The sequence below is a fragment of the Lagenorhynchus albirostris genome, chromosome 5 (assembly GCF_949774975.1).
Source record: "Lagenorhynchus albirostris chromosome 5, mLagAlb1.1, whole genome shotgun sequence".
In the NCBI taxonomy this organism is placed as follows: domain Eukaryota; kingdom Metazoa; phylum Chordata; class Mammalia; order Artiodactyla; family Delphinidae; genus Lagenorhynchus; species Lagenorhynchus albirostris.
Window position 1 is genome coordinate 130504227 of NC_083099.1, and position 25072 is coordinate 130529298.

The 25072-nt window shown below is 40.0% G+C and overlaps 1 protein-coding gene across 9 annotated transcripts in view; it reads right to left on the reverse strand.

The window, feature by feature from the left end:
• The window catches only part of GRIK1 (glutamate ionotropic receptor kainate type subunit 1), a 417625-nt gene that overhangs the window by 55381 nt on the left and 337172 nt on the right, over window positions 1-25072 (reverse strand). For all 9 annotated transcript variants that reach the window (XM_060149425.1, XM_060149424.1, XM_060149419.1 and 6 more), the window contains one exon: window positions 403-510. In XM_060149425.1, coding sequence (XP_060005408.1) covers window positions 403-510 — 108 coding nt within the window. The remainder of the gene's footprint in view (window positions 1-402; window positions 511-25072) is intronic.

Sequence of the window (25072 nt, forward strand, 5' to 3'; positions counted from 1 at the left end):
GGAGTAAAATTAAAATTCATTTCTAAGTAACCCTTGGATGCCATTCCAAATATAAATCATCGACAGCTTCTGACTTCCCAAGTCTAAACTCAATTTCTTAAAACCTTTGAGAAATGAGGCTAATGACATCCACCCCTAAGGTTATATATATGTGATAATATAATGATACTTGTATATAAACGAAGCACTCTATAACCATTAGCACTGCTATTAATAGCACACACAATTTAAGAATCTAGCACATCAACATCTATCTGCATATCAGGGAGAGAGATCTAGAAAATTGGACGTAAATGAACATGCTGAGAGAATCACTTTATCATTCCCCTACTTGTTTATGCAAGTAAAAATGTATGAGCAGTGCTTTTTTTTAATTTTCAAATTTATTATTGAGGAGGTTACCTTTTCAGTTCCTTCCTCTTTGAGACTAATAATGTCCAGATCAAAATTCTTCCTCAAGCCATCGGTTTTATTGAAGGTGATACGCCCAGTCAAGCCATCCCACTGAGCCTATGAACAAAAGGAACGTGGCATTACTGTTTAACACTTATCATAAGCCTAACACCATTAAAACTGTAATACCTCAAATTCATCACAGTACCCAATTATTTGGTTTCATCATGGTGTTATAAACCATTGTGTTGGTTCAGTAACTTGATACCAGAACACTTCACTGTTTTATTAGCACTCATTTATTTCGTCAGTTCTAACATTTTAACATCAGTCAAATCTGTAATAGTGGCACTTTAAATGGGGAGTTTGGAAAGAATGACTGTAAAATTGTCTGCACATGGAGTAAACAAAATCTGGGAAGTCATAATATTCAGCTTTCTAAGGTCATTCCAAATACTTTTCAAGGTACTTCTCAAGGGAAGTAACTCCCTTTTTTTCTATGTGAAAATGATATAATCCAGTGATGTATTATCAAATTTTTAGTGTGTTTGTGATTTAGTCTTTCCAATGTCATTTGGGTATTATATTACTTTCCTGTGGCTGATGTAGCAAATTATTACAAGCTGGTGGCTTAAAACAACAGAAAGTTATTCTCTCACAATTCTGGAGGCCAGAGCAGAAGTCCAAAATCATTATCACTGAGTGAAACCAAAGTGCCAGTGGGGCCATGCTCCCTCTGGGGGCCCAAGGGAGACTCGGTTCCTTGTCTCTTCCTGCTTCTGGTAGCTGCCAGCAATCCTTGTCTTGTGGTTGCATCACTCCAGTCTCTGCCTCTGTGGTCATTCTGCCTTCTCCTCTTCTTCTTCTGTGTAATCTCCTCTACTTCTCTCTTATAAAGACAGTTGTGATTGCATTTAGGGCCCATGCAAATAATCTAGGATAATCTCCCCATCTCAAAAATCCTTCATTTGGAGTGACATCACCAAGACGGTGACACAGAAATTTCCTGGTTTCCCTCATCTTCACAAGGAGAAAATTAACTACTATTCAAGGACAAGACACTACTGAGAGAATCCTAGAACATGGGGGAGAGGCTGAAGCACCACCCTCCCGTCCCCGCCCCCCACAACACAGAGACCAAGAGAAACTGCATTAGACGGTAAGAGAAGTGGCTACATGTTGACTGCATTGCCCTTTTCCCAGGCCAGCACAGCAACACACAGAGAGGTCTCTCCTGAGCCTCTGGTTCCTCCAGGGGGAAAAGAGAACCCAGAGGAAAACCAGCTCTCCCAGCATTGTGGGTAACATTGCAGGAGCCCCTACTCTGATCTCACCCCTCAGGGATTGCTTGGGGATGTGTGGGGCTGGACCACTGGAAATCTGACAGTGATGGAGATGCAGGGAGGTGTTCGCAGTGACCACCACACAGATCTTGGCAGACCAAGTTCATTCCTGCAGTTCCAAAGTAGTAATCCTAACCAGAGGCTTTACTTATCTGAAAAATCTAGTTGGAGCTACATTCTGACCAGAGAACTAGGTAGGCTATAGATCTACTTGATTCGGATCCTCAAATGAGGAGTTTTGCCAGCGTTGGAGCCTGGTTTGCCCACATCCAGGCAAGGAGCTGAATCACAGCTCCACCTGCTGTGAAGATTGTCTTGTGACCCCATCTGACCAGAAGGGCTGGAGACAATTCCAGGAAGCTATGTGGTCCAGTGGCACACGAACCAAGAGGTGAGCAGAGCCAAGAGTTTGCAGAGCAAAGCCAGTGGCCCTGTTCAGTTAGGGAACTTGTAATGTAGGTCAGCTTCAGTTAAGACAACAAACAGCTTTATTGTATTTAGAGTTGCTTGTCCTGCTGTGCCTGGACAAGGAATCTAATTCATAGCTCTACTCATTGCTGAATACAGCCTTCATCTTGTCTGGACAGGGAACAGAACTGGAGCACACAGAAATAGCCCATCCATCAGCCTTATGTACAGTGGTACTGGAACAGAAAGCAGAGCTTATGGCTTTCCCAGTCTGCAGAGAAAAACTTGTGGCCTCACCTGACCAAGGAATCAGTGCATACTATTTGAATCCCCAAATAATGAGGGTGAACTCAGGCCCTGGGTCTCATCGTGCTGTCCTGCCAGGACAAGGAAGCTAATTTGTAGCCCCATCTACTACTGTATGTAGTATCTAGTCCCAACCTTCTAGTAAGCCTTACCAGAGAATCCAGGCAACCATGGAGCCCATCCTATAGCCTTACTTGGGTAGGAAACCAAGCCAGCAGCCCCATCCAACTGTTCCCAGGCAGTGTCACAATCCTCATCCTTGTCCTTAGAGTTTGAATTGTTGCTTTGCCTCAGAATAGACCATAATAGCAGCCCCCACCTGCCCAAGGACATTACCTGCAGACACACCCAGAAATTTAAACTAAGCTGACTGGTCAAAAACTGTCTTTGCCAAAGCAAACTTGTAAAGTCTGGAAGAAGAACCCAAATGCCCAAATGTGCAGATGCCAATGTAAGGAATCAAGGATCACAAAAAATCAGGTCAATATGACACCACCAAAGGAAACAAATAACTAAAAAATGGGGATCTGTGAACTGTCAGACAAAGAATTCAGAATAATCCTCTTAAGCAAGTTTAGTAAACTACAAGAAAACATGAACAGACACTAAATGAAATTAGGAAAACAATGCATGAACAAAATGAGAAATATGATAAAGAAATAGCAACTATCAAAAAAAAAAAAAGAACAAACCTAAACAAAACAAAAAACCAAACAGAAATCCTAGAGTTGAAAAATGCGATAACTGAACTGAAGAATTCAGTAGTTTCATAAGTAGAATTGACCATGCAGAAGAAGAAAGGTCTGCAAGATAGGACAGTCAAAATTACCCAGTCAGAGAAGCAAAAAGCATTTTTTAAAAGTGAAGAAATCCTTTGGGAATTATGGGACACAGTGAAAAGAAACAGTATTTGCATTACAGGAATCCAGGAAGGTAAGGAGAAAGAGAAAGGGACCGAAAGTATATTTAAAGCAATAATGGCTGAAAACTTCCTGAACCTGGGGAGAAAAATGGACATCCAGATCCATGAGGCCCAAAAGATCCCAAATAGGTTGAATCCAAATAGGACTCATTATAATTAAATTCTCAAAAGTCAGAAAAAATGGATTTTTTTTTATAAGAGAGAATGTTTTATTTTATAGATACATAACTATGGAATATATATAGTTTTTTTATATTATATGTCTGTATATATATTATAGTATATATATAAAATATGGTTATACACACACATACATTCAAGACAATACTTTTAGTGGTTCTGATAACATAAAGCATAAAGATTTAAAATAATATTTGAATAATTACAAAAGTTTTCATGCCAAACACAGTGCAGATGACTTATGGAAACACTTTCTAAGAACACTCATTTTTACTGATTCAATCTTTTCAAACATAATCTCAACCAATACAAAGAACTTAATAATGATGTATATAAATCACTATAAATGTACTCTAATTTGATCAATAAGGCTGTCAATTCAAAAAAATAACAATATTCATTTTCTTCCTCCTGGAAATAAGATTCTCTTCAGAATGGTTTATTATTTGTTGGTAACTTTCATTATCTTATGTTCAAGTTATACTTAAGAATTAAATAACTATGTTGAATTTGTATTTTTCATTTTTTGTTGAAGTATAGTTGATTTATAATATTATACTAGTTTCTGGTGCACAAAAATGATTCAGTATTTTTACAGATTATACTCCATTTAAAGTAATATCAAAACAATGGCAATATTTCCCTGTGCTGTACAATATATCTTTGCTGCTTATCTATTTTATACATAGTAGTTTATATCTCTTAATCCCATTCCCCTATCGTACCCCTTCTCCCTTCCCTTTCCCCACTGGTAACCATGAGTTTGTCCTTTATATCTGTGAGTCTCTTTCTGTTTGGCTATATACATTATTTGTTTTATTTTTTAGATTCCACGTATAAGTGATAATGTAGAGTATTTGTCTTTCTCTGTCTGACTTATTTCACTAAGCATAACACCCTCTATCTAGGTCCATTCATGCTGTTGCAAATGGAAGGATTTCATTCTTTCTTATGTCTGAGTAATATTCTTTATCCATCCATCTGTTGATGGATAGTTACGTTGTTTCTATATCTTGGCTACTGTAAATAATGCTGCTATGAATATTGACATGCATGTATCTTTTCAAATTAGTGTTTTTCTTTTCAACGAATTTTAAGAACAACAAGAGAAAGAGAGAAGTTACACACAAGGGAAACCCTGTAAGACTATTGGTGGATTTCTCAGGAGAAACTTTTCAGGCTAAGAGAAAATGACATGAAATATTCAAAATATTAAAAGAAAATAACTGTCAGGCTTCCCTGGTGGCGCAGTGGTTGGGAGTCTGCCTGCCGATGCAGGGGACACGGGTTCATACCCCGGTCCGGGAGGATCTCACATGCCACAGAGCGGCTGGGCCCGTGAGCCATGGCCACTGAGCCTGCACGTCCGGAGCCTGTGCTCTGCAACGGGAGAGGCCACAGCAGTGAGAGCCCTGTGTACCGCAAATAAAACCCCAAAACAAAAAAAGAAAATAACTGTCAACCAAGAATTCTATTCCTGGTGAAGCTGTCCTTCAGAAACAAGAGAGGAATAAAGACTTTTCCTGAGCAAGCAAAATCTGAGGAAGTTCATTACCACTAGAACTGCCTTACAAGAAATGCTAAAGGGAGTTTTTTGAGTCGAGAAAAGAGAATGCTAAATATCATAAAAACATAAAAAGATGGATGTTAGCTGAATCTACTGTGGTAATCAGTTCATAAGATCTGTAAATCAAACCATCATGCTCTTCTCCTTAAGCTTATACAGTGATGTATGACAATTATTTCTCAAAAAACGAGGGCAAAAAGATATATGAGAGAGGTGATCTCTCTCAGCCATGTGAGAGCAAGAAGGCAGCCATCTGCAAACCAGAAAGAGAGGCCTCACCAAGAACCCAACATTTCTGGCACCCTGATCTTAGACTTCCAGCATCCAAAACTGTGAGAAATAAATGTTTGCTGTTTAAAGAAAATGTCTATCGACAGATGAATGGATAGAAAGATGTGGTACATATATACAATGGAATATTACTCAGCCATAAAAAGGAACAAAATTGGGCCATTTTTAGAGATGTGGATGGGCCTAGAGACTGTCACACAGAGTGAAGTAAGAAAGAGAAAACCAAATATCGTATATTAATGCATATATGTGGAATTTAGAAAAATGATACAGATGAATCTATTTGCAGGGCAGCAATACAGACACAGACATAAAGAATAGATGTGTGGACAGAGGGAGGGGGTGGGATGAATTGGGAGATTGGGACTGATGTATGTGCACTGCCATGTGTAAAACAGATAGCTAGTGGGAACCTGCTGTGTAGCACAGGGAGCTCACCTGGTGCTCTGTGGTGACCTAGATGGGTGGGATTTGGGGGGGTAGGTGGGTGGGAAGGAGGTCCAAGAGGGAAGGGATATATGTATACATATAGCTGATTCAGTTTGTTGTACAGTAGAAACTAATACAACATTGTAAAGCAACTATAACCCAATTTAAAAAAAAAAGAAAAAAGAAAAATCCTTCATTTAATCACATATGCAATCTTTTTGCCATTGTTTTTATATAAGGTAACAATTGCAAATTCCAGAGATTGGGACATGTATATCTTTGTGGGGGGACCACTGTTCAGCCTACCACATGTATCAACATCATTTGAGGAACTAAGAATCACAGTAGTCTGCCCTTCACAGAACTGACATTGGAGATCTTTGGTAGTTTCATTAAATAAAAAATAGTGGCCCCAGAGGGTCTTGAGCTTCAATCATTAGGTGATTCTTGGTAAGCTTGCCTACTTGAGTTGACTTACAAATGAGGATAAAAGAGAACTCAGTCTTTTGTATTCACTTAGCTATTTTCTCTCTCCTGACTTTACCAAATTCATCAGATATGTGTAAGATGTGAAAAAGATCCCGAGAGCTACACTATATCCACAGTGTTCACATCATGTGTGTATGTTGAATATATTTACCCATTTGGCCAAGAGGCAGAAGCAATGCAGTGGAAAGAGTATGAGGTTATCACAGAGCTGCTTTTAAATCTCTGAAGTATGACTTCAGGAAGGTTATTTAACCTGAATCTGGTTTATCTCAGATTTCAGTGTTTATCCATGCAGGGTTTTTGAGAGATTTAAATGGCACTTAACACAACTCTTAACACATTGAATACATTTAAAAGTTTAACAGTGATTATTTTTATAACTATCTCTTATTTTCCTTCCCCACATTCATAACTCTAGAATTTGGCTTTTATTACCTCCAGTATCAGTACTCATATGTGTAGCTTTTTCTGGTCTCTTCTGTATTTCATTTTACAAAGCAATATCAGATTCATTGTCCTGAAATGTAATTTCATATTCATTCAATTTCCCTCAACACATAAAGTACATACTGAATTTATGTCACCTATAAATGAGTCTAAAGCTTGACTTTACATTTGCAGTTGTGATGGTTAATTTTATGTGTCAACTTGACTGGGTCACGGGATGCTCAGTTTTCTGGTTAAGCATTATCTCCAGGTGTGTCTGTGAGGGTGTTTCCATTTGAATCAATAAAGCAATTGCCCTCTCCAATGTGAGTGGGCGTTATCTAATGCAATGAGGGCCTGAATAAAAAAAGGAACAAAGAGGCAGAGGAAGGGAAACTTTGCTTTCTCTGCCTGACTGCTAAGACTGGGACTTATCCCATTGGTGCTCTTGGATCTCATCTTCCTGGTGCCAGGAAGTATCTGGGAATACAACACCTAGTAGTTTATAGTTTAGTAGGAATAAGCACATTAATGTATTTCAATGAAGCACCCAAGTGTGAGGATAAAAATTCGCACATAGTAACTAAAGAAAGAAGTATGGATCGTACTTATCCCAACTGCAAGGAAAAAAAGAGAGCCAGTGACATGCTCCTGGAGGAAAGAATGCCTGAACTCTCAAAGGATGAGAAGTTAGTTGACCAAGCAAAAACTCATAGACTGAGTAAAAGCATGAAACACAAAATAAATTATGTTTGTCATGGATCCATCATGTGAGGTAAGGAATGATGAGAAATGAGCCTGGGAAGGAGAATAGGTTTCTGTTCATAATGGTGTTGTGAATCATACTAATGTGCTTGGACTTTGCTCTATAGACATTTGGGGATTATTGGAGTGTTTCAAGCCTAGGAGTGTCATGGGCAGGTGTGCATTACAGGAAGATCATTTTGTCAGAATTGAGGAGGATGACTCAGAGAAAGTCAAGATTGTAAGCAGAAGGTTGGTTAGCAGGTAGTTCTCATAGAACAAAATTTATGGAAATGTATTCTCATGTCTATGTATGAACATAGGGACAGCATAATTCCTTCATCTTCCTGTCCCAACAACTTGTACACCATTAAGTATTAATAGAATGAGTTCCACAGCAGGATGGACAGAGTTTCTTGATGAAAGCATTGCTATTAAAGTTCCCACATAAAGAATATGCTATGGAACCAATTTGTCAGGAACCAACACAATTAGCACAAAACTAACTATTTTCTAACTACCATTCAGATGGAATGGATATCATGACAGAAGTACACTTTATCACTTGATAATACTGGAAGTTAAATCAAATTAATGTCAGGAAATGACATTACAAGTCTCATCTAAGCAGCTTATATGGTCAAACTAGATGTAAGTTAAAGTGCTATGACACATGTAGAGAAAGGCTTTTTATAGATCCTAGAACTTTGCCTTCAGAGTTTATTGCCAATGGAAGCCATAATGTTAAACATTAGCACCACCTTTAAAAAAGAGATGGCATTTTTTTTTTTTTTTTTTTTGTGGTACGCGGGCCTCTCACTGTTGTGGCCTCTCCCTTTGCGGAGCACAGGCTCCGGACGCGCAGGCTCAGCGGCCATGGCTCACGGGCCCAGCCGCTCCACGGCATGTGGGATCTTCCCGGACCAGGGCGCGAACCCGTGTCCCCTGCATCTGCAGGCGTACTCTCAACCACTGCACCACCAGGGAAACCCGAGATGGCATATTTTTATGGTCAATAGTAACACCTGTTGTTACACTTTCTGAGATATAGGTAATTGCATTCTCTGCATTGGGACAAAAAAAAAATCAAATCAATATCAAAGGCAAGTAGGGAGCATCCTCTTGTGTATATTTAGGTACATCTCCTAATATTGTAATTTCCTTTTCCTCCTCATCATACCCCAGTCATACTTTTTGTATGCAGGTCACTCCTCTTTATTTTGCAAGTCAAAGGCTGGCTTCATAGGTTGATGGGTTAACTGAGAGTTGCTAAATAAGCTACTGCATTCAGGTTATAGCATTTGCCTGAGAGTGGAGAACAATTTGTCTATGACTTTGGTTCAGTGGAAACCTCTACTGGGTTAAGGGTTTGGACTAAGCCAGTTTTCAAATCCCTTCTTCATGCTTCTAAAAATGTGCAGTTCTAACCCTCTTCCTGATATGTTTGGAAAGAAGTAGTTATCTCCATTAAGTTCTATAGGATTTTCAGAAAGCTTTTTCCTAAAGGCAACTTTTCCTTTGTGGGGGTCATGCTGTGAGTCAATTTGATACATTGTCCAGAGTTTATGGAGCTCTCTGAAAATGTACAGAAATTGGTAGCATTTATCTCTTGATGTAGCATATAGCTCATAGCAAGGTCTTAAAACCCAGGTCAGAAATCCAATTTTATTTCCACTAAGTGTGTCTACTGTGTCCCTTTGTTTGGATCCTGTTGTGCTAGTTTTATTCTTGGATTTAGTGTTCCAATCACTGGTGCAGAGTAACTCCCACTTCCCGTTTCTCTTCCCTGCTCATCCAAGTGGTAAAAAGTCCCCTTTTCATGCTCTAACAATGCTTCTTTTCCTGCCTCAATATCTACAAAGACACCCTGCCTGGTCCTTTACTGAACTGAAATATCTTTTAACCTTCGAAATCAGGTTTCCCTAACTGACACAATTACCTCTGTCTTTCTTCCTCCCAACCCTAGATGAACATTTTGTATATGTTCTTTCTTCAAAAACTAATTGTTGATAAGCTTTTATGAAATCACCAATGCATTATTGATCAGGGTGAATAGACAATGACTAATTCCTGGATATGATGAATAAGGTCCATAAGGAATCCATTTTCTGGGCCAAGGCTGAAGCATACACAATTTAGATAATGATATATAATTATATTAGTCATAATTACAATTTGCTTGCCTTATGTAGAAGCATTTGCACAGAGGACAATTATAGTATACTTAACTGAAAACAATACTTAAACTATTGTCCCTATTTTAGGAATTAGCTTTAATTTCTACTCTGTATTAGACCTTTTGACAACAACTGCTTAATAGCAAGTGAGTCAAATGGTGTGACTTTCTTCTCTCTTATCAGACACATAATTTGATGGCCAAGAGACAAAAATTAAGAGATAAAAGAAGAAAAATAAAAGTTTTCATTAATGTTTCATTTGTATGCTCTTTCCCAAGATGATATTTATGGTCCAAATAAAATATATATATTTTAGAATTGAGGAAGTAAGTGGCTAGCATTTAACTCTAGTAATAGGTATATTTTTTTAATTTTATTTCTTTCTTATACAGCAGGTTTTATTAGTTATCTATTTTATACATATTAGTGTATACATGTCAATTCCAATCTCCCAATTCATCCCACCCCCCACCCCCTCACTTTCCCCCCTTGGTGTCCATACATTTGTTCTCTACATCTGTGTCTCTATTTCTGCCCTGTAAACCAGTTCATCTTTACCATTTTAGGAGCCTACTTTTCTTTTTCATTTTTTTAACAACTTTATTGGAGTATAATTGCCTTACAATGGTGTGCTAGTTTTTGCTTTATAAAAAAATGAATCAGTAATACATATACATATGTGCCCATATCTCTTCTCTCTTGCATCTCCCTCCCTCCCACCCTCCCTATCCCACCCCTCTAGGTGGTCACAAAGCACCAAGCTGATCTCCCTGTGCTATGCGGCTGCTTCCCACCAGCTATCTATTTTAAGTTTCGTAGTGCATATATGTCCATGCCACTCTCTCACTTTATCACAGCTTACCTTCCCCCACCCCTTATCCTCAAGTCCATTCTCTAAGTAGGTCTGTGTCTTTATTCCCGTCTTGCACCTAGGTACTTCATGACCTTTTTTTTTTCTCTTAGATTCCATATATATGTGTTAGCATATGGTATTTGTTTTTCTCTTTATGACTTACTTCACTCTGTATGACAGACTCTAGGTGCATCCACCTACTACAAATAACTCAATTTCCTTTCTTTTTATGGCTGAGTAATATTCCATTGTATATATGGGCCATATCTTGTTTATCCATTCATCTGTTGATGGATGAGTAGGCTGCTTCCATGTCCTGGCTATTGTAAATAAAGTTGCAATGAACATTTTGGTACATGACTCTTTTTGAATTATGGTTTTCTCAGGGTATATGCCCAGTAGTGGGATTGCTGGGTTGTACGGTAGTGCTACTTTTAGCTTTTTAAGGAACCTCCATACACGTCTCCATAGTGGGTGTATCAATTTACATTCCCACCAAGAGGGCAAGAGGGTTCCCTTTTCTCCAAACCCTCTCAAGCATTTATTGTTTGCAGATGTTTTGATGATGGCCATTCTGACCGGTGTGAGATGATATCTCATTGTAGTTTTGATTTGCATTTCTCTAATGATTAATGATGTTGAGCATCCTTTCATGTGTCTGTTGGCAATCTGTGTATCTTCTTTGGAGAAATGTCTATTTAGGTCTTCTGTCCATTTTTGGATTTGGTTGTTTGTCTTTTTGTTATTGAGCTACATGAGCTGCTTGTAAATTTTGGAGATTATTCCTGTTTCACTTGCTTCATTTGCAAATATTTTCTCCCATTCTGAGGGTTGTCTTTTCATCTTGTTTATGGTTTCCTTTGCCATGCAAAAGCTTTTAAGTTTCATTAGGTCCCATTTGTTTATTTTTGCTTTAATTTCCATTTCTCTAGGAGCAGGGTCAGAAAGGATCTTGCTGTCATTTATGTCATAGAGTGTTCTGCCTATGTTTTCCTCTAAGAGTTTTCTAGTGTCTGGCCTTACATTTAGGTCTTTAATCCATTTTGAGTTTATTTTTGTGTATGGTGTTAGGGAGTGTTCTAATTTCATACTTTTACATGTAGCTGTCTGGTTTTCCCAGCACCACTTATTGAAGAGGCTGTCTTTTCTCCATTGTATATCCTTGCCTCCTTTGTCATAGATTAGTTGACCATAGGTGTGTGGGTTTATCTCTGGGCTTTCTATCCTGTTCCATTTATCTATATTTCTGTTTTTGTGCCAGTACCATACTTTCTTGACTACTGTAGATTTGTAGTATAGTCTGAAGTCAGGGAGCCTGATTCCTCCAGCTCCGTTTTTATTCTAAAGATTGTTTTGGCTATTCGGGGTCATTTGTGTTTCCATACAAATTGTGAAATTTTTTGTTCTAGTTCTGTGAAAAATGCCAGTAGTAGTTTGACAGGGATTGAAATGAATCTGTAAACTGCTTTGGGTAGTAGAGTCATTTTCACAATGTTGATTCTTCCAAACCAAGAACATGGTATATCTCTCCATCGATTTGTATCATCTTTAATTTCTTTCATCAGTGTTTTATAATTTTCTGCATACAGGTCTTTTGTCTCCTTAGGTAGGTTTATTCCTATTTTATTCTTTTTGTTGCAATGGTAAATGGTAGTGTTTTCTTAATTTCACTTTCAGATATTTCATCATTAGTGTATCGGAATGCTAGAGATTTCTGTGCATTAATTTTGTATTCTGCTACCTTACGAAATTAATTGATTAGCTCTAGTAGTTTTCTGGTAACACCTTTAGGATTCTCTATGTATAGCATCATGTCATCTGCAAACAGTGACAGTTTTACTTCTTTTCCGATTTGAATTCCCTTTATGTTTTTTCTTCTCTGACTGCTGTGGCTAAAACTTCCAAAACTATGTTGAATAATAGTGGTGAGAGTGGACAACCTTGTCTTGTTCCTGATGTTAGTGGCAATGGTTTCAGTTTTTCACCATTGAGGACAATGTTGGCTGTGGATTTGTCATATACGGCCTTTATTATGTTTAGGAAAGTTCCCTCAATGCCTACTTTCTGGAGGGTTTTTATCATAAATGGTGTTGAATTTTGTCGAAAGCTTTCTGCATCTATTGAGATGATCATATGCTTTTTCTCCTTCAATTTGTTAACATGGTGTATCACATTGATTGATTTGCATATATTGAAGAATCCTTGCATTCCTGGGATAAATCCCTCTTGATCATGGTGTATGATCCTTTTAATGTGCTGTTGGATTCTGTTTGCTAGTATTTTGTTGAGGATTTTTGCATCTATGTTCATCAGTGATATTGGCCTGTAGTTTTCTTTCTTTGTGACATCCTTGTCTGGTTTTGGTATCAGGGTGATGGTGGCCTCGTAGAATGAGTTTGGGAGTGTTCTTCCCTCTGTTATATTTTGGAAGAGTTTGAGAAGGATAGGTGTTAGCTCTTCTCTAAATGTTTCATAGAATTCACCTGTGAAGCCATCTGGTCCTGGGCTTTTGTTTGTTGGAAGATTTTTAATCGCAATTTCAATTTCAGTTCTTGTTTTTGGTCTGTTCATATTTTCTATTTCTTCCTGGTTCAGTCTCTGAAGGTTGTGCTTTTCTAAGAATTTGTTCATTTCTTTGAGGTTGTCCATTTTATTGGCATAAAGTTGCTTGTAGTAATCTCTCATGATCCTTTGTATTTCTGCAGTGTCAGTTGTTACTTCTCCTTTCTCATTTCTAATTCTATTGATTTGAGTATTCTCCCTTTTTTCTTGATGAGTCTGGCTAATGGTTTATCACTTTTGTTTATCTTCTCAAAGAACCAGCTTTTAGTTTTATTGATCTTTGCTATGTTTTCCTTCATTTCTTTTTCATTTATTTCTGATCTGATCTATGATTTCTTTCCTTCTGCTAACTTTGGGTTTTTTTTTTTTGTTCTTCTTCTTTCTCTAATTGTTTTAGGTTAAGGTTAGGTTGTTTATTTGAGATGTTTCTTGTTTCCTAAGGTAGGATTGTATTGCTATAAACTTCCCTGTTACAACTGCTTCTGCTGCATCCCATAGGTTTTGTTTTCGTGTTTTCATTGTCATTTGTTTCTAGGAATATTTTGATTTCCTCTTTGATTTATTCAGTTATCTCTTGGTTATTAAGTAGTATATTCTTTAGCCTCCATGTGTTTGTATTTTTTACAGACTCTTTTCCTGTAGTTGATATATAGTTTCATAGCGTTTTGGTCGGAAAGATACTTGATATGATTTCAAATTTCTTAAATTCACCAAGGTTTGTTTTGTGACCCAACATATGATCTATCCTGGAGTATGTTCCATGAGCACTTAAGAAGAATTTGTATTCTGTTGTTTTTGGATGGAATGTCCTATAAATATCAACTAAGTCCATTTTGTTTACTGTATCATTTAAAACTTGTGTTTCCTTATTTAATTTCATTTTGGATGATCTGTCCATTGGTGAAAGTGGGGGGTTAAAGTCCTATACTATGATTGTGTTACTGCCAATTTCCCCTTTTATGGCTCTTAGTATTTGCCCTATGTATTGAGGTGCTCCTATGTTGGGTGCATAAATATTTACAATTGTTATATCTTCTTCTTGGGTTAATCCCTCGATCATTATGTAGTGTCCTTCTTTGACTCTTGTAATAGTCCTTATTTTAAAGTATATTTTGTCTGATACAAGAATTTCTACTCCAGCTTTCTTTTGATTGCCATTTGCATGGAATATCTTTTTCCATCCCGTGACTTTCAGTCTGTATGTGTCCCTAGGTCTGAAGTGGGTCTCTTGTAGACAGCATATATATGGGTTTTGTTTTTGTATCCATTCAGCCAGTCTATGTCTTTTGGTTGGAATATTTAATCCATTTACATTTAAGGTAATTATGGATATGTATATTCCTATTACCATTTTCTTAATTGTTTTGGGTTAGTTATTAGAGGTCTTTTCCTCCTCTGTGTTTCCTGCCTAGAGAAGTTCCCTTAGCATTTGTGGTGCTGAATTCTCTTAGCTTTTGCTTGTCTGTAAAGGTTTTAAAGGTTTTAATTTCTCCATCAAATTTGAATGAGATCCTGCTGTGTAGAGTAATTTTGTTGTAGGATTTTCTCCTTCATCACTTTAAATATGTCCTGCCACTCCCTTCTGGCTTGCACAATTTCTGCTGAAAGCTCAGCTGTTAACCTTATGGGGATGTCCTTATGTGTTATTTGTTGTTTTTCCTTTGCTGCTTTTAATATTTTTTCATTGTATTTAATTTTTGATAGTTTGATTAATATGTATCTTGGCATGTTTCTCCTAGGATTTATCCTGCTTGGGACTCTCTGTGCTTACTGGACTTATCTATTTCCTTTCCTATATTAGGGAAGTTTTCAACTTCACTTCAAATATTTTCTCAGTCCCTTTCTTTTTCTCTTCTTTTTCTGGGACCCCTATAATTCGAATGTTGGTGCATTTAATGTTGTCCCAGAGATCTCTGAGGCTGTCCTCAATCTTTTCATTCTTTTTTCTCTTCTGTTCTGTGGTAGTTATTTCCACTATTTTATCTTCCAGGTCACTTATCCGTTGTTCTACCTCAGTTATTCTGCTATTGATCCATTCTAGAGAATTTTTAATTTCATTTATTGTGTTGTTCATCACTGTTTGTTTGTACTTTAGTTCTTCTAGGTCCTTGTTAAACATTTCTTGTATTTTCTCCATTCTATTTCCAAGATTTGGGATCATCTTTATTATCATTATTCTGAATTCTTTTTGAGGTAAATTGCCTATTTCCTCCCCATTTGTTAGGTCTGGTGGGTTTTGGCTTTGCTCCTTCTTTGGCTGTTTGTTTGTCAGTCTTCTCATTTTGCTTAAATTACTGTGTTTGGGGTCTCCTTTTAGCAGGCTGCTGGTTTGTAGTTCCCGTTGTTTTTGGTGTCTGTCCCCAGTGGCTAAGGTTGGTTCAGTGCACTGTGTAGGCTTCTTGGTGGAGGGGACTAGTGTCTGTGTTCTGGTGGGTGAAGCTGCATCTTGTCTTTCTGGTGAGCAGGTACACATCTGGTGGTGTGTTTTGGGGTGTCTGTGGCCTTATTATGATTTTAGGCCACCTCTCTGCTAATGGATGGTGTTTTGTTCCTGTCTTGCTGTTTTTTGGTATAGGGTGTCCAGCACTGTAGCTTGCTGGTCGTTGAGTGAAGCTGGGTCTTGGCATTGAGATGGAGACCTCTGGGAGATTTTCGCCATTTGATATTATGTGGAGATGGGAGGTCTCTCGTGGAGCAGTGTCCTGAACTTGGCTTGCCCACTTCAGAGGCACAATCCTGACACCTGGCTGGAGCACCAAGAGCCTTTCATCCCCACAGCTCAGAATAAAAGTGAGAAAAAATAGAAAGAAAGGAAGAAGGAAAGAAAGAAAGAAAGAAAGAAAGAAAGAAAGAAAGAAAGAAAGAAAGAAGATAAAATAAAATAGTTATTAAAATAAAATATAATTATTAAGAAAAAATTTTTAAAAAGTTAAAAAAAAAATAAGGACAGATATAACCCTAGGACAAATGGTAAAAACAAAGCTATACAGACAAAATCACACACAGAAACATACACATACACACTCACAAGAATCAAAAAAGGGAAGCAAATATATATATCTTTGCTCCCAAAGTCCACCTCCTCAATTTGGGATGTTTCGTTGTCTATTCAGGTATTCCACAGATGCAGGGTACATCAAGTTGATTGTGGAGATTTAATCCTTTGCTCCTGTAGCTGCTGGGAGAGATTTCCCTTTCTCTTTTGGTTCGAACAGCTCCTGGGGTTTAGCTTTGTATTTGGACCCACCTCTGCATGTAGGTCGCCTGAGGGCGTCTGTTCTTCACTCAGACAGGACGAGGTTAAAGGAGCATCTGATTCGGGTGCTCTGGCTCACTCAGGCTGGGAGTGAGGGAGGGGTACGGATGTGGGGCGAGCCTGCGGCACCAGAGGCCAGAGTGACATTGCAACCGCTGAGGCATGCCGTGTGTTATCCCAGGGAAGTTGTCCCTGGATCACGGGACCCTGGCAGTGACGGGCTGCACAAGTTCCTAGGAGGGGAGGTGTGGAGAGTGACCTGTGCTTGCACACAGGCTTCTTGGTGGTGGCAGCAGCAGCCTTAGCATCCTATGCCCGTCTCTGGGGTCTATGCTGATGGCCATGGCTCGCGCCCATCTCTGGAGCTCTTTTAAGTGGCACTGTTAATCCCCTCTCCTCATGCACCAGGAAACAGAGAGGCAAGAAAAAGTCTCTTGCCTCTTTTGCAGCTCCAGGCATTTTCCCCGACTCCCTTCTGACTAGCTGTGGCGCACTTGCCCCTTCAGGCTGTGTTCATGCTGTCATCCCTAGTCCTCTCCCTGGGATCTGACTGAAACCCAAGCCTCAGCCCCCACCCGCCCCAGTGGGTGAGCAGACAAGACTCTCGGGCTGGTGAGTGCTGATTGGCACCGATCCTCTGTGCGGGAATCTCTCTGCTTTGCCCTCTGCACCTCTGTTGCTGCACTCTCCTCCGTGGCTCCGAAGCTCTCCCCTCCGCCACCGGCCGTCTCCGCTCACAAAGGGGCTTCCTAGTGTGTGGAAACCTTTCCTCCTTCACAGCACCCTCCCACTGGTGCAGGCCCCATCCCTATTCTTTTGTCTCTGTTTTTTCTTTTGCCCTACTCAGGTACATGGGGGTTTGTTGCCTTTTGGGAAGGCTGAGGTCTTCTGCCAGCGTTCAGTAGGTGTTCTGTAAGAACTGTTCCACATGTAGATTTATTTCTGATGTATTTGTGGAGAGGAAGGTGATCTCTGCATCTTACTCTTCCACCATCTTGAAGCTCCTCTCCAGAGATTTCTTTTTTGAGAATTGGAAAGACTACTTTTCTCTGTTTCTGTTATTTTTTCCAGTTTCTTTTCTTCTGATTCTATGTTTTGAATCTGATTTTTCCTCAAGTATGTCAAAGTGAAAATATCTTGCCTCACTTGTAGTTTGAGCTATTTCTCTTCCAAAACTGGCTGCAAGGACCAGTAGATCCACATCTAGTCCCGTACCACTGGGCCGTCTCCCCAGTGCCATCTCCAGTGCATAGTCAGGGGAGGCTTTTGTGTCTCAGAACACCTCAGTTTGAGCCATGACCAAGTCTAGGGACTAATGGGGATTAAGAACATAGGCAAAGGCCCTATGTGTATGTGAATTTGATTTGCACAAGGTGTTCTCCATTGGTGGCAACAACAATTGGGAATCTGACTTTTTGTTCTGATTATATGGTGACCAGTCAGGTAGATGAAAGTCACCTAATTCTTCATCTCTAGGGTGAGAGATAACCAATAATTTGGTTTCTTAGCCTTTTTATTTTGTTTGAGCAGGATTATTTATCAGAACTACCCTTTAACTTCTGTCCCCATGAGTTTTTATGTTCCGTGTTTACTTTCAACCCATGGCTAAGGTTGTTGAACTGAAGCCACAGCCCTCAGTGACTGTGTGCTGTGTCCAGAGATGAGAAAAGGCTCTTCACCTCATGCTGTAAATGTGAAATTTAATCCTAGCTCCAGAAAGTATTAACAATTTAAATTATAAAACCTTACAAAGTAAAGGATCATTTTATTTTTGTTTACATATTTGATTGTTTATATTATTATTCCCAGGATTACCATAATATAGAGAAACTGAAATTTTAGTATACTTGATGTGCTACCCTTAAAAAAATTACAGAAATTCCTAGCTCAGAAGCATTTTTATGTAAAAACTTAAGTTCCTATAACAAAAATGCACCTTTGATCATATTTGATTTTAAAAAGAATTAAAAATAGGCTAAAAGGCCATTTCATGTTTTTCCCCTAATTGTATCACTGAAAATTATAGTTCAAGTGAAATTTTGTTTTTACAGATTGTTTTGTTTTCTGATGAAGAAGCTACTTAAACTGAGCATTCTAAACTTTGTACACAGGTTTACTGATTAGAAAAGCTAGCATTGCTTGGCAGGCTTGTGTGCTCTGGCAGCCTCAGGAGCAAAAGACAGTAGGTGGCCCACACATAGAGGTGGGGCTGAAACCACAGCTGAGCCCAGGGACCATGTGGCTAAGGAAGATGAGGTGAAATCTCTCCTCATGGCTGGATTTCCATCTCCAGTGATGGCTTCATAAACTCAGAGCCTGTGGAACTACCAAACAGACAAGTTCTCCCACAGCTGAGATAGGTCTGGCTTTAGCAACTGTGGGCTTTGTGGGCACGTACACTTGGGGGTTGGGCCAAGCCTGAGTCTGAGCTGCTTTCATAGTTCTCACAGTGGGTCCAGGTGCACAACTACTGCAGTCCTAGGACCTGACTTCAGTGGAACTGTGCTGGGCTGGTGAAAACAATGAGTGAGAGTCACCAGGGCCAATAGCTGGCCTACCCAGGGTTAAGGTGGAGCCAAGAGCAGTGCCAACAACTGTGTACTCTGTGAACCTGCACAACAGGGGAAATGTGACACAACAGAGCACAATCACAGGTGAACACCTCCAGAGGAGGAATACACATTGGCTTCTCTCACAGTGGGAGTGCTCCAATTCCACCTACCTCATACCACAGATCAGAAACACAGCTAAAAGCAGATATGGGGACCTCCACTCCAACAACTAGGGAGCAGACCCTGTCCCTGACAGAACAAAGGGGAGGTCTTGCTCAATATCTAGGGTTCTGGTCACCACAATGATAGTCAAACCCCCTATCAAGGGGATAACGGCCAGCATACACTGAAGAAAGAGGTGGCAGTCATCCATACTAAAAACAGCATCACACCAAAAAAAAAAAAAAAAAAAAAAAGAAACCCACTCAGGCTACACAGAAATGTTCCCACATAAAAATAGCTCTCCAAGACAGTCTGAGGGTCTGGCATTGAGAGGAAGAACCCCCCAGAGCATTTAGCCTTGAAGGCCATCAGGGCTTGAATGCAGGAACTCCACAGGACTGGGAGAAACAGAAACTCCACTCTTGGAAGGTGCACACAAGGTCTCATCACACTAGGACCCAGCTCAAAACACTACCTCCATAAAAACATGAGCTAGACTTACTTAGGGATATTGGAGGTTCTCCTGGGGTGGCAAGAGTTGGTTGTAGTTCACTGTAAGGGCAAGGACACTGGTAGTGGAAGTCCCAGGGAATATTAATATGCATGAGCTCTCCCAGAGGTCCACATATTGGCACTAATTCCTGACCCCACCCAACAGCCTGTAGCTCCAGTGTTGAAATGCCTCAGGCCAAACAACCAGCAAGACAGGAACACAGTCCCACCCATGAGCATACAGGTTGCCTACAGTTGTACTAAACTCATAGACACCCCAAAACACACCCCTTGACATGGCCCTGCCCACTAGAGAGACAAGACCCAGCTCCACCCACCAGAGGGCAGGCACCAGTCCCTCCCACCAGGAAACCTGCACAAGCCCATGGACCATCCTCAACCACCAGGGAGTAGACACCAGAAGCAAGAGGAAGTATGACCCTGCAGTCTTCAGAAAGGAAGCCACAAACACAGTAAATTAGAGAAAATAAGATAACAGAGAAATGTATTGCAGATGAAGAAGTAAGATAAAAACATACAAGAACAACTAAATGAAGAAGGACCAGGCAATCTACCTAAAAAGAATTCACAGTAATGATAGTAAAGATAATTCAAAAATCTCAGAAACAGAATAGAGACATAGACCAAGAAGATACAAGAAATGTTTAACATAGAGATAGAAGACTTAAAGAACAAACAAATAGAGATGAAGAGCACAATAATTGAAAAAAAAATAAGGAATCAATAGCAGAATAAGTGAGACAGAATAATGAGTAAGTGAGCTGGAAGACAGAGTGGTAGAAACCACTGCTGCAGAACAGAATAAAGAAAAATAATGAAAAGAAATGAGGACAGTATCAGAGACTTCTTGGACAGCATGAAATGCATCAACATTCACATTACAAGGGTCTCAGAAGAAGAAGAGAAGAGAAAGGGACTGAGAAAATATTTGAAGAGATTATAATTGAAAACTTTCCTAACATGGGAAAGGAAATAGTCACCCAAGTCCAGAAAGTTCAGAGAGTCCTATACAGAATAAACCCAAGGAGAAACACACTGAGACACATATTAATCAAACTAACAAAAGTAAATACAGAGAAAAAATACTAAAAGCAACAAGGGAAAAGCAACAAGTAACATACAAGGGAATCCTCATAAGGTTATCAGCTGATTTTTCAGCAGAAACTCTGCAGGCCAGAAGGGAGTGGCATGATATATTTAAAGTGATGAAAGGGAAAAATCTACAACCAAGAATACTCTACCCAGCAAGGTTCTCATTCAGATTCAGTGGACAAATTAATATCTTTACAGGCAAACAAAAGCTAAGAGAATTAACACCAAGCCAGCTTTGAATCAAATGCTAAAGGAACTTCTCTAGGCAGGGGTGGTGGGGGGGTGAAGGGACCACAACTAGAAACTAGAAAATCACAAATGGGAAAGCTCACCCATAAAGGGAAATACACAGTAAAAGTAGGAAGTCATCCTACTTATGACTTTGTACATATCATCCAAATATGATATCAAAACCAGCAACCGGGGCTTCCCTGGTGGTGCAGTGGTTGAGAGTCCGCCTGCCGATGCAGGGGACACGGGTTCGTGCCCCGGTCCGGGAGGATCCCACATGCCGCGGAGCGGCTGGGCCTGTGGGCCATGGCCGCTGAGCCTGCGCGTCCGGAGCCTGTGCTCCGCAGTGGGAGAGGCCGCAGCAGTGAGAGGCCCGCATACCGCAAAAAAAAAAAAAAAAAAAAAAACAGCAACCATGAGGAGAGTACAAATGCAGGAAATGGGAATTGCATTTGAAATTAAGAGATCAGCAACTTAAAACAACCTTGTATATATAAAGACGGCTAGAGGGAACTTCAAGATGGCAGAGGAGTAAGATTTGGAGATCACCTTCCACAAATACATCAGAAATACACCTACATGTGGAACAATTTATACAGAACACCTACTGAACGCTGGCAGAAGACCTCAGACTTCCCAAAAGGCAAGAAACTCCCCAAGTACCTGGGTAGGGCAAAAGAAAAAGAAAAAACAGAGGCAAAAAATAGGGATGAGACCTGCACCTCTGGGAGTGAGCTGTGAAGGAGGAAAAGTTTCCACACACTAGGAAGACGCTTCACTGGTGGAGACGGGGTGTAGGTGGGTGGGAGGGTGGACAGAGGGGAAGCTTAGGAGCCATGGAGGAGAGTGCAGCAACAGGGGTGCAGAGCAAAGCAGAGAGATTCCTGCACAGAGGATCAGTACCGACCAGCACTCACCAGCCTGAGAGGCTTGTCTGCTCACCTATTAGGGCGGGTGAGGGCTGGGAGCTGAGGTTCGGGCTTCGGAGGTCGGATCCCAGGGAGAGGACCGGGGTGTGCTACGTGAACACAGCCTGGAGGGGGCTAGTTCACCACAGCTAGCCAGGAGAGAGTCCGAGAAAATGTCTAGACCTGCCTAAGAGGCAAAAGACCATTGTTTCTGGGTGTGCAAGGAGAGGGGATTCATAGCACTGCCTAAATGAGCTCCAGAAACGGGCACAAGCCATGGCTATCAGGGCAGACACCAGAGACGGGCATGAAATGGTAAGGCTGCTGCAGCCACCAAGAAGCCTGTGTGCAAGCACACGTCACTATCCACACTTTCCTTCCTGGAAACATGTGCAGCCCGCCACTGCCAGGGTGCCGTGGTACAGGGACAACTTCCCCAGGAGAACACATGATGCACCTCAGGCTGTTGCAATGTCATGCTGGCTTCTGCTGTCACAGTCATCCTGCATTCCATACCCCTTCCTTCCCACAGCCTGAGTGAGCCAGAGCCCCCTAATCAGCTCCTACTTTAACCCTGTCCTGTCTGGGAGGAAAAAAGATGCCCAAAGGTGACCTACATGCAGAGGCAGGGCCAAATCCAAAGCTGAACCCCAGGAGCTGTGCAAACAAAGAAGAGAAAGGGAAATTTCTCCCAGCAGCATCAGGAGCAGCAGATTAAATCTCTACAATCAACTTGATGTACCCTGCATCTGTGGAATACCTGAATAGACAAAGAATCATCCAAAAATTGAGGCGGTATATGTTGGGAGCAACTGTACCCTTGGGGTTTGCTTTCTGTATGTAATTGGTTTTTGGTTTTATGTTTATCTTAGTTTACCAGTTAGAGCTTGTTATCATTGGTTGATTTGTTTATTGATTTGGTTGCTCTCTTCCTCTTTAAAAAAAAATATATATATATATTTTTCCCCCTTTTTGTGTGTATGTGTATGCTTCTTTGTGTAATTTTGTCTGTATAGCTTTACTTTTACAATTTGTCTGAGGGTTCTGTCTGTCCATCTTTTTTTTTTTTTGTATAGTTTTTAAGCTCTTGTTATGTTTTTTGGTTTGGATCCTCTCTTCTTTCTTTCTTTTTATTAGTTTTTAATTTTTAACAATATATCTTTTAAATTTTTATTTTAATAACTTTTTTTTATTTTATTTTTTCTTTCTTTTTTTCTTGTCTCACTTTTCTTCTGAGCCATGTGGCTGACAGTGTCTTGGAGCTTTGGCCGGGTGTCAGGCCTGAGCCTCTGAGAAGGGAAAGCTGAGATCAGGACGTTGGTCCACCAGAGACTCCTGGCTCCATGTAATATCAAATGGTGAAAACTCTCCCAGAGATCACTATCTCAATGCTAAGACCCAGCTTCATCAAAGACCAGCAAGTAAAATGCTGGACATCCTATGCCAAACAACTAGCAAAACAGGAAACCACCACACTCATTAGCAGAAAGCATGCATAAATTTGTAATACATTCACAGACACTCCAAAACACCTCAACAGGACACTGTCCTGCCCACCAGAAAACAAGATCCAGCCTCATACACCAGAACACAGGCACCTGTCCCCTCCACCAGGAAGCTTACTCAACCCACTGAACTAACCTTATCCAGTGGGGGCAGATATCAAAAACAATGGGAACTAGGAACTTGCAGCCTGTGAAAAGGAGACCCTCAAACACAGTAAGTTAAGCAAAATGAGAAGACCTAGAATCACATAGCAGATGAAGGAGCAAGGTAAAAACCCAACAGACCAAAAAAATGAAGAGGAAATAGGCAGTCTACCAGAAAAAGAATTCAGAGTAATGATAATAAAAATGACCCAAAATCTTGGAAATAGAATGGAGAAAACAAGAAACCTTTAACAAGGACCTAGAAGAACTAAAGAGCAAACAATGATGAACAACAGAATAAATGAAATTAAAAATTCTCTAGAAGGAATCAATAGCAGAATAACTGAGGCAGAAGAATGGATAAGTGACCTGGAAGATAAAATAGTGAAAATAACTACCATGGGGCAGAATAAAGAAAATAGGATGAAAATAATTGAAGAGAGTCTCAGAGACTTCTGGGACAATATTAAATACATCAACATTAGAATTATAGGGGTCCAGAAAGAAAAAAGAAAGGGACTGAGAAAATATTTGAAGAGATTATAGTTGAAAACTTCCTTAATATGGGAAAGGAAATAGTCAATGAAGTCCAGGAAGCACAGAGAGTCCCATAGAGGATAAAGCCAAGGAGAAAAATGCCAAGACATATTAATAAAACTTTCAAAAATTAAATACAAAGAAAAAATATTAAAAGTATCAAGGGAAAATCAACAAATAACATACAAGGTAATCCTTGTAAGGTTAACAGCTGATCTTTCAGCAGAAACTCTGAAAGCCAGAAGGGAGTGGAGGGACATATTTAAAGTGATGAAAGGAAGAAGCCTAAAACCAAGATTACTCAGCAAGGATCACATTCAGATTCGATGGAGAAATTAAAACCTTTACAGACAAGCAAAACCTAAGGGAATTCAGCACCACCAAACCAGCCTTACAACAAATGCTAAAGGAACTTCTCTAGGCAGGAAACACAAGAGAAGGAAAAAACCTACAATAACAAACCCAAAACAATTAAGAAAATAGTAATAGGAACATACATATCGATAATTACCTTAAATGTAAATGGATTAAATGCTTCAACCAAAAGACATAGACTGGCTGAATGGACTAAAAAACAAGACCTGTATATATGTTGTCCAGGACAATTGAGAGAGGAGGCTGGGTCTTGCCCAGATAGAAGATAAGAGACCACATATTCCTCATTCACGAAGTCAGGAGGCCTCCCTGACTACACATGTGCAGAAAGGCTCCGTGGAGGTCAAAAGAGGAGATGCTAAGTGGCTAAGTCTACCCATAGGCCTCTTCACTAGAATCCATCTTTTCTGAGAGATGCACACACACACCTGGGAAAATCCTGATACACCAAATATGGATTCTGAACCAAGCAAATCAAAATGATTGGTCAAAGGAAACACGGAAGAAACACCCCATAAATGTGATTCAAACTGCCATGAGGGCACGACTCTCTCTCTGAACCCACCCGTGTGTCTATCCACACGTCCTGTACTCTTTTTTTCCCTTAATAAATACTTTGTTTCGCTACTTTCCATCCTTGTGGAATTCTTTTTCTGCAAAGCCATAGGGCCAGGGCCCTGGCACTGACCACTGGTCTAGTGGCTAGG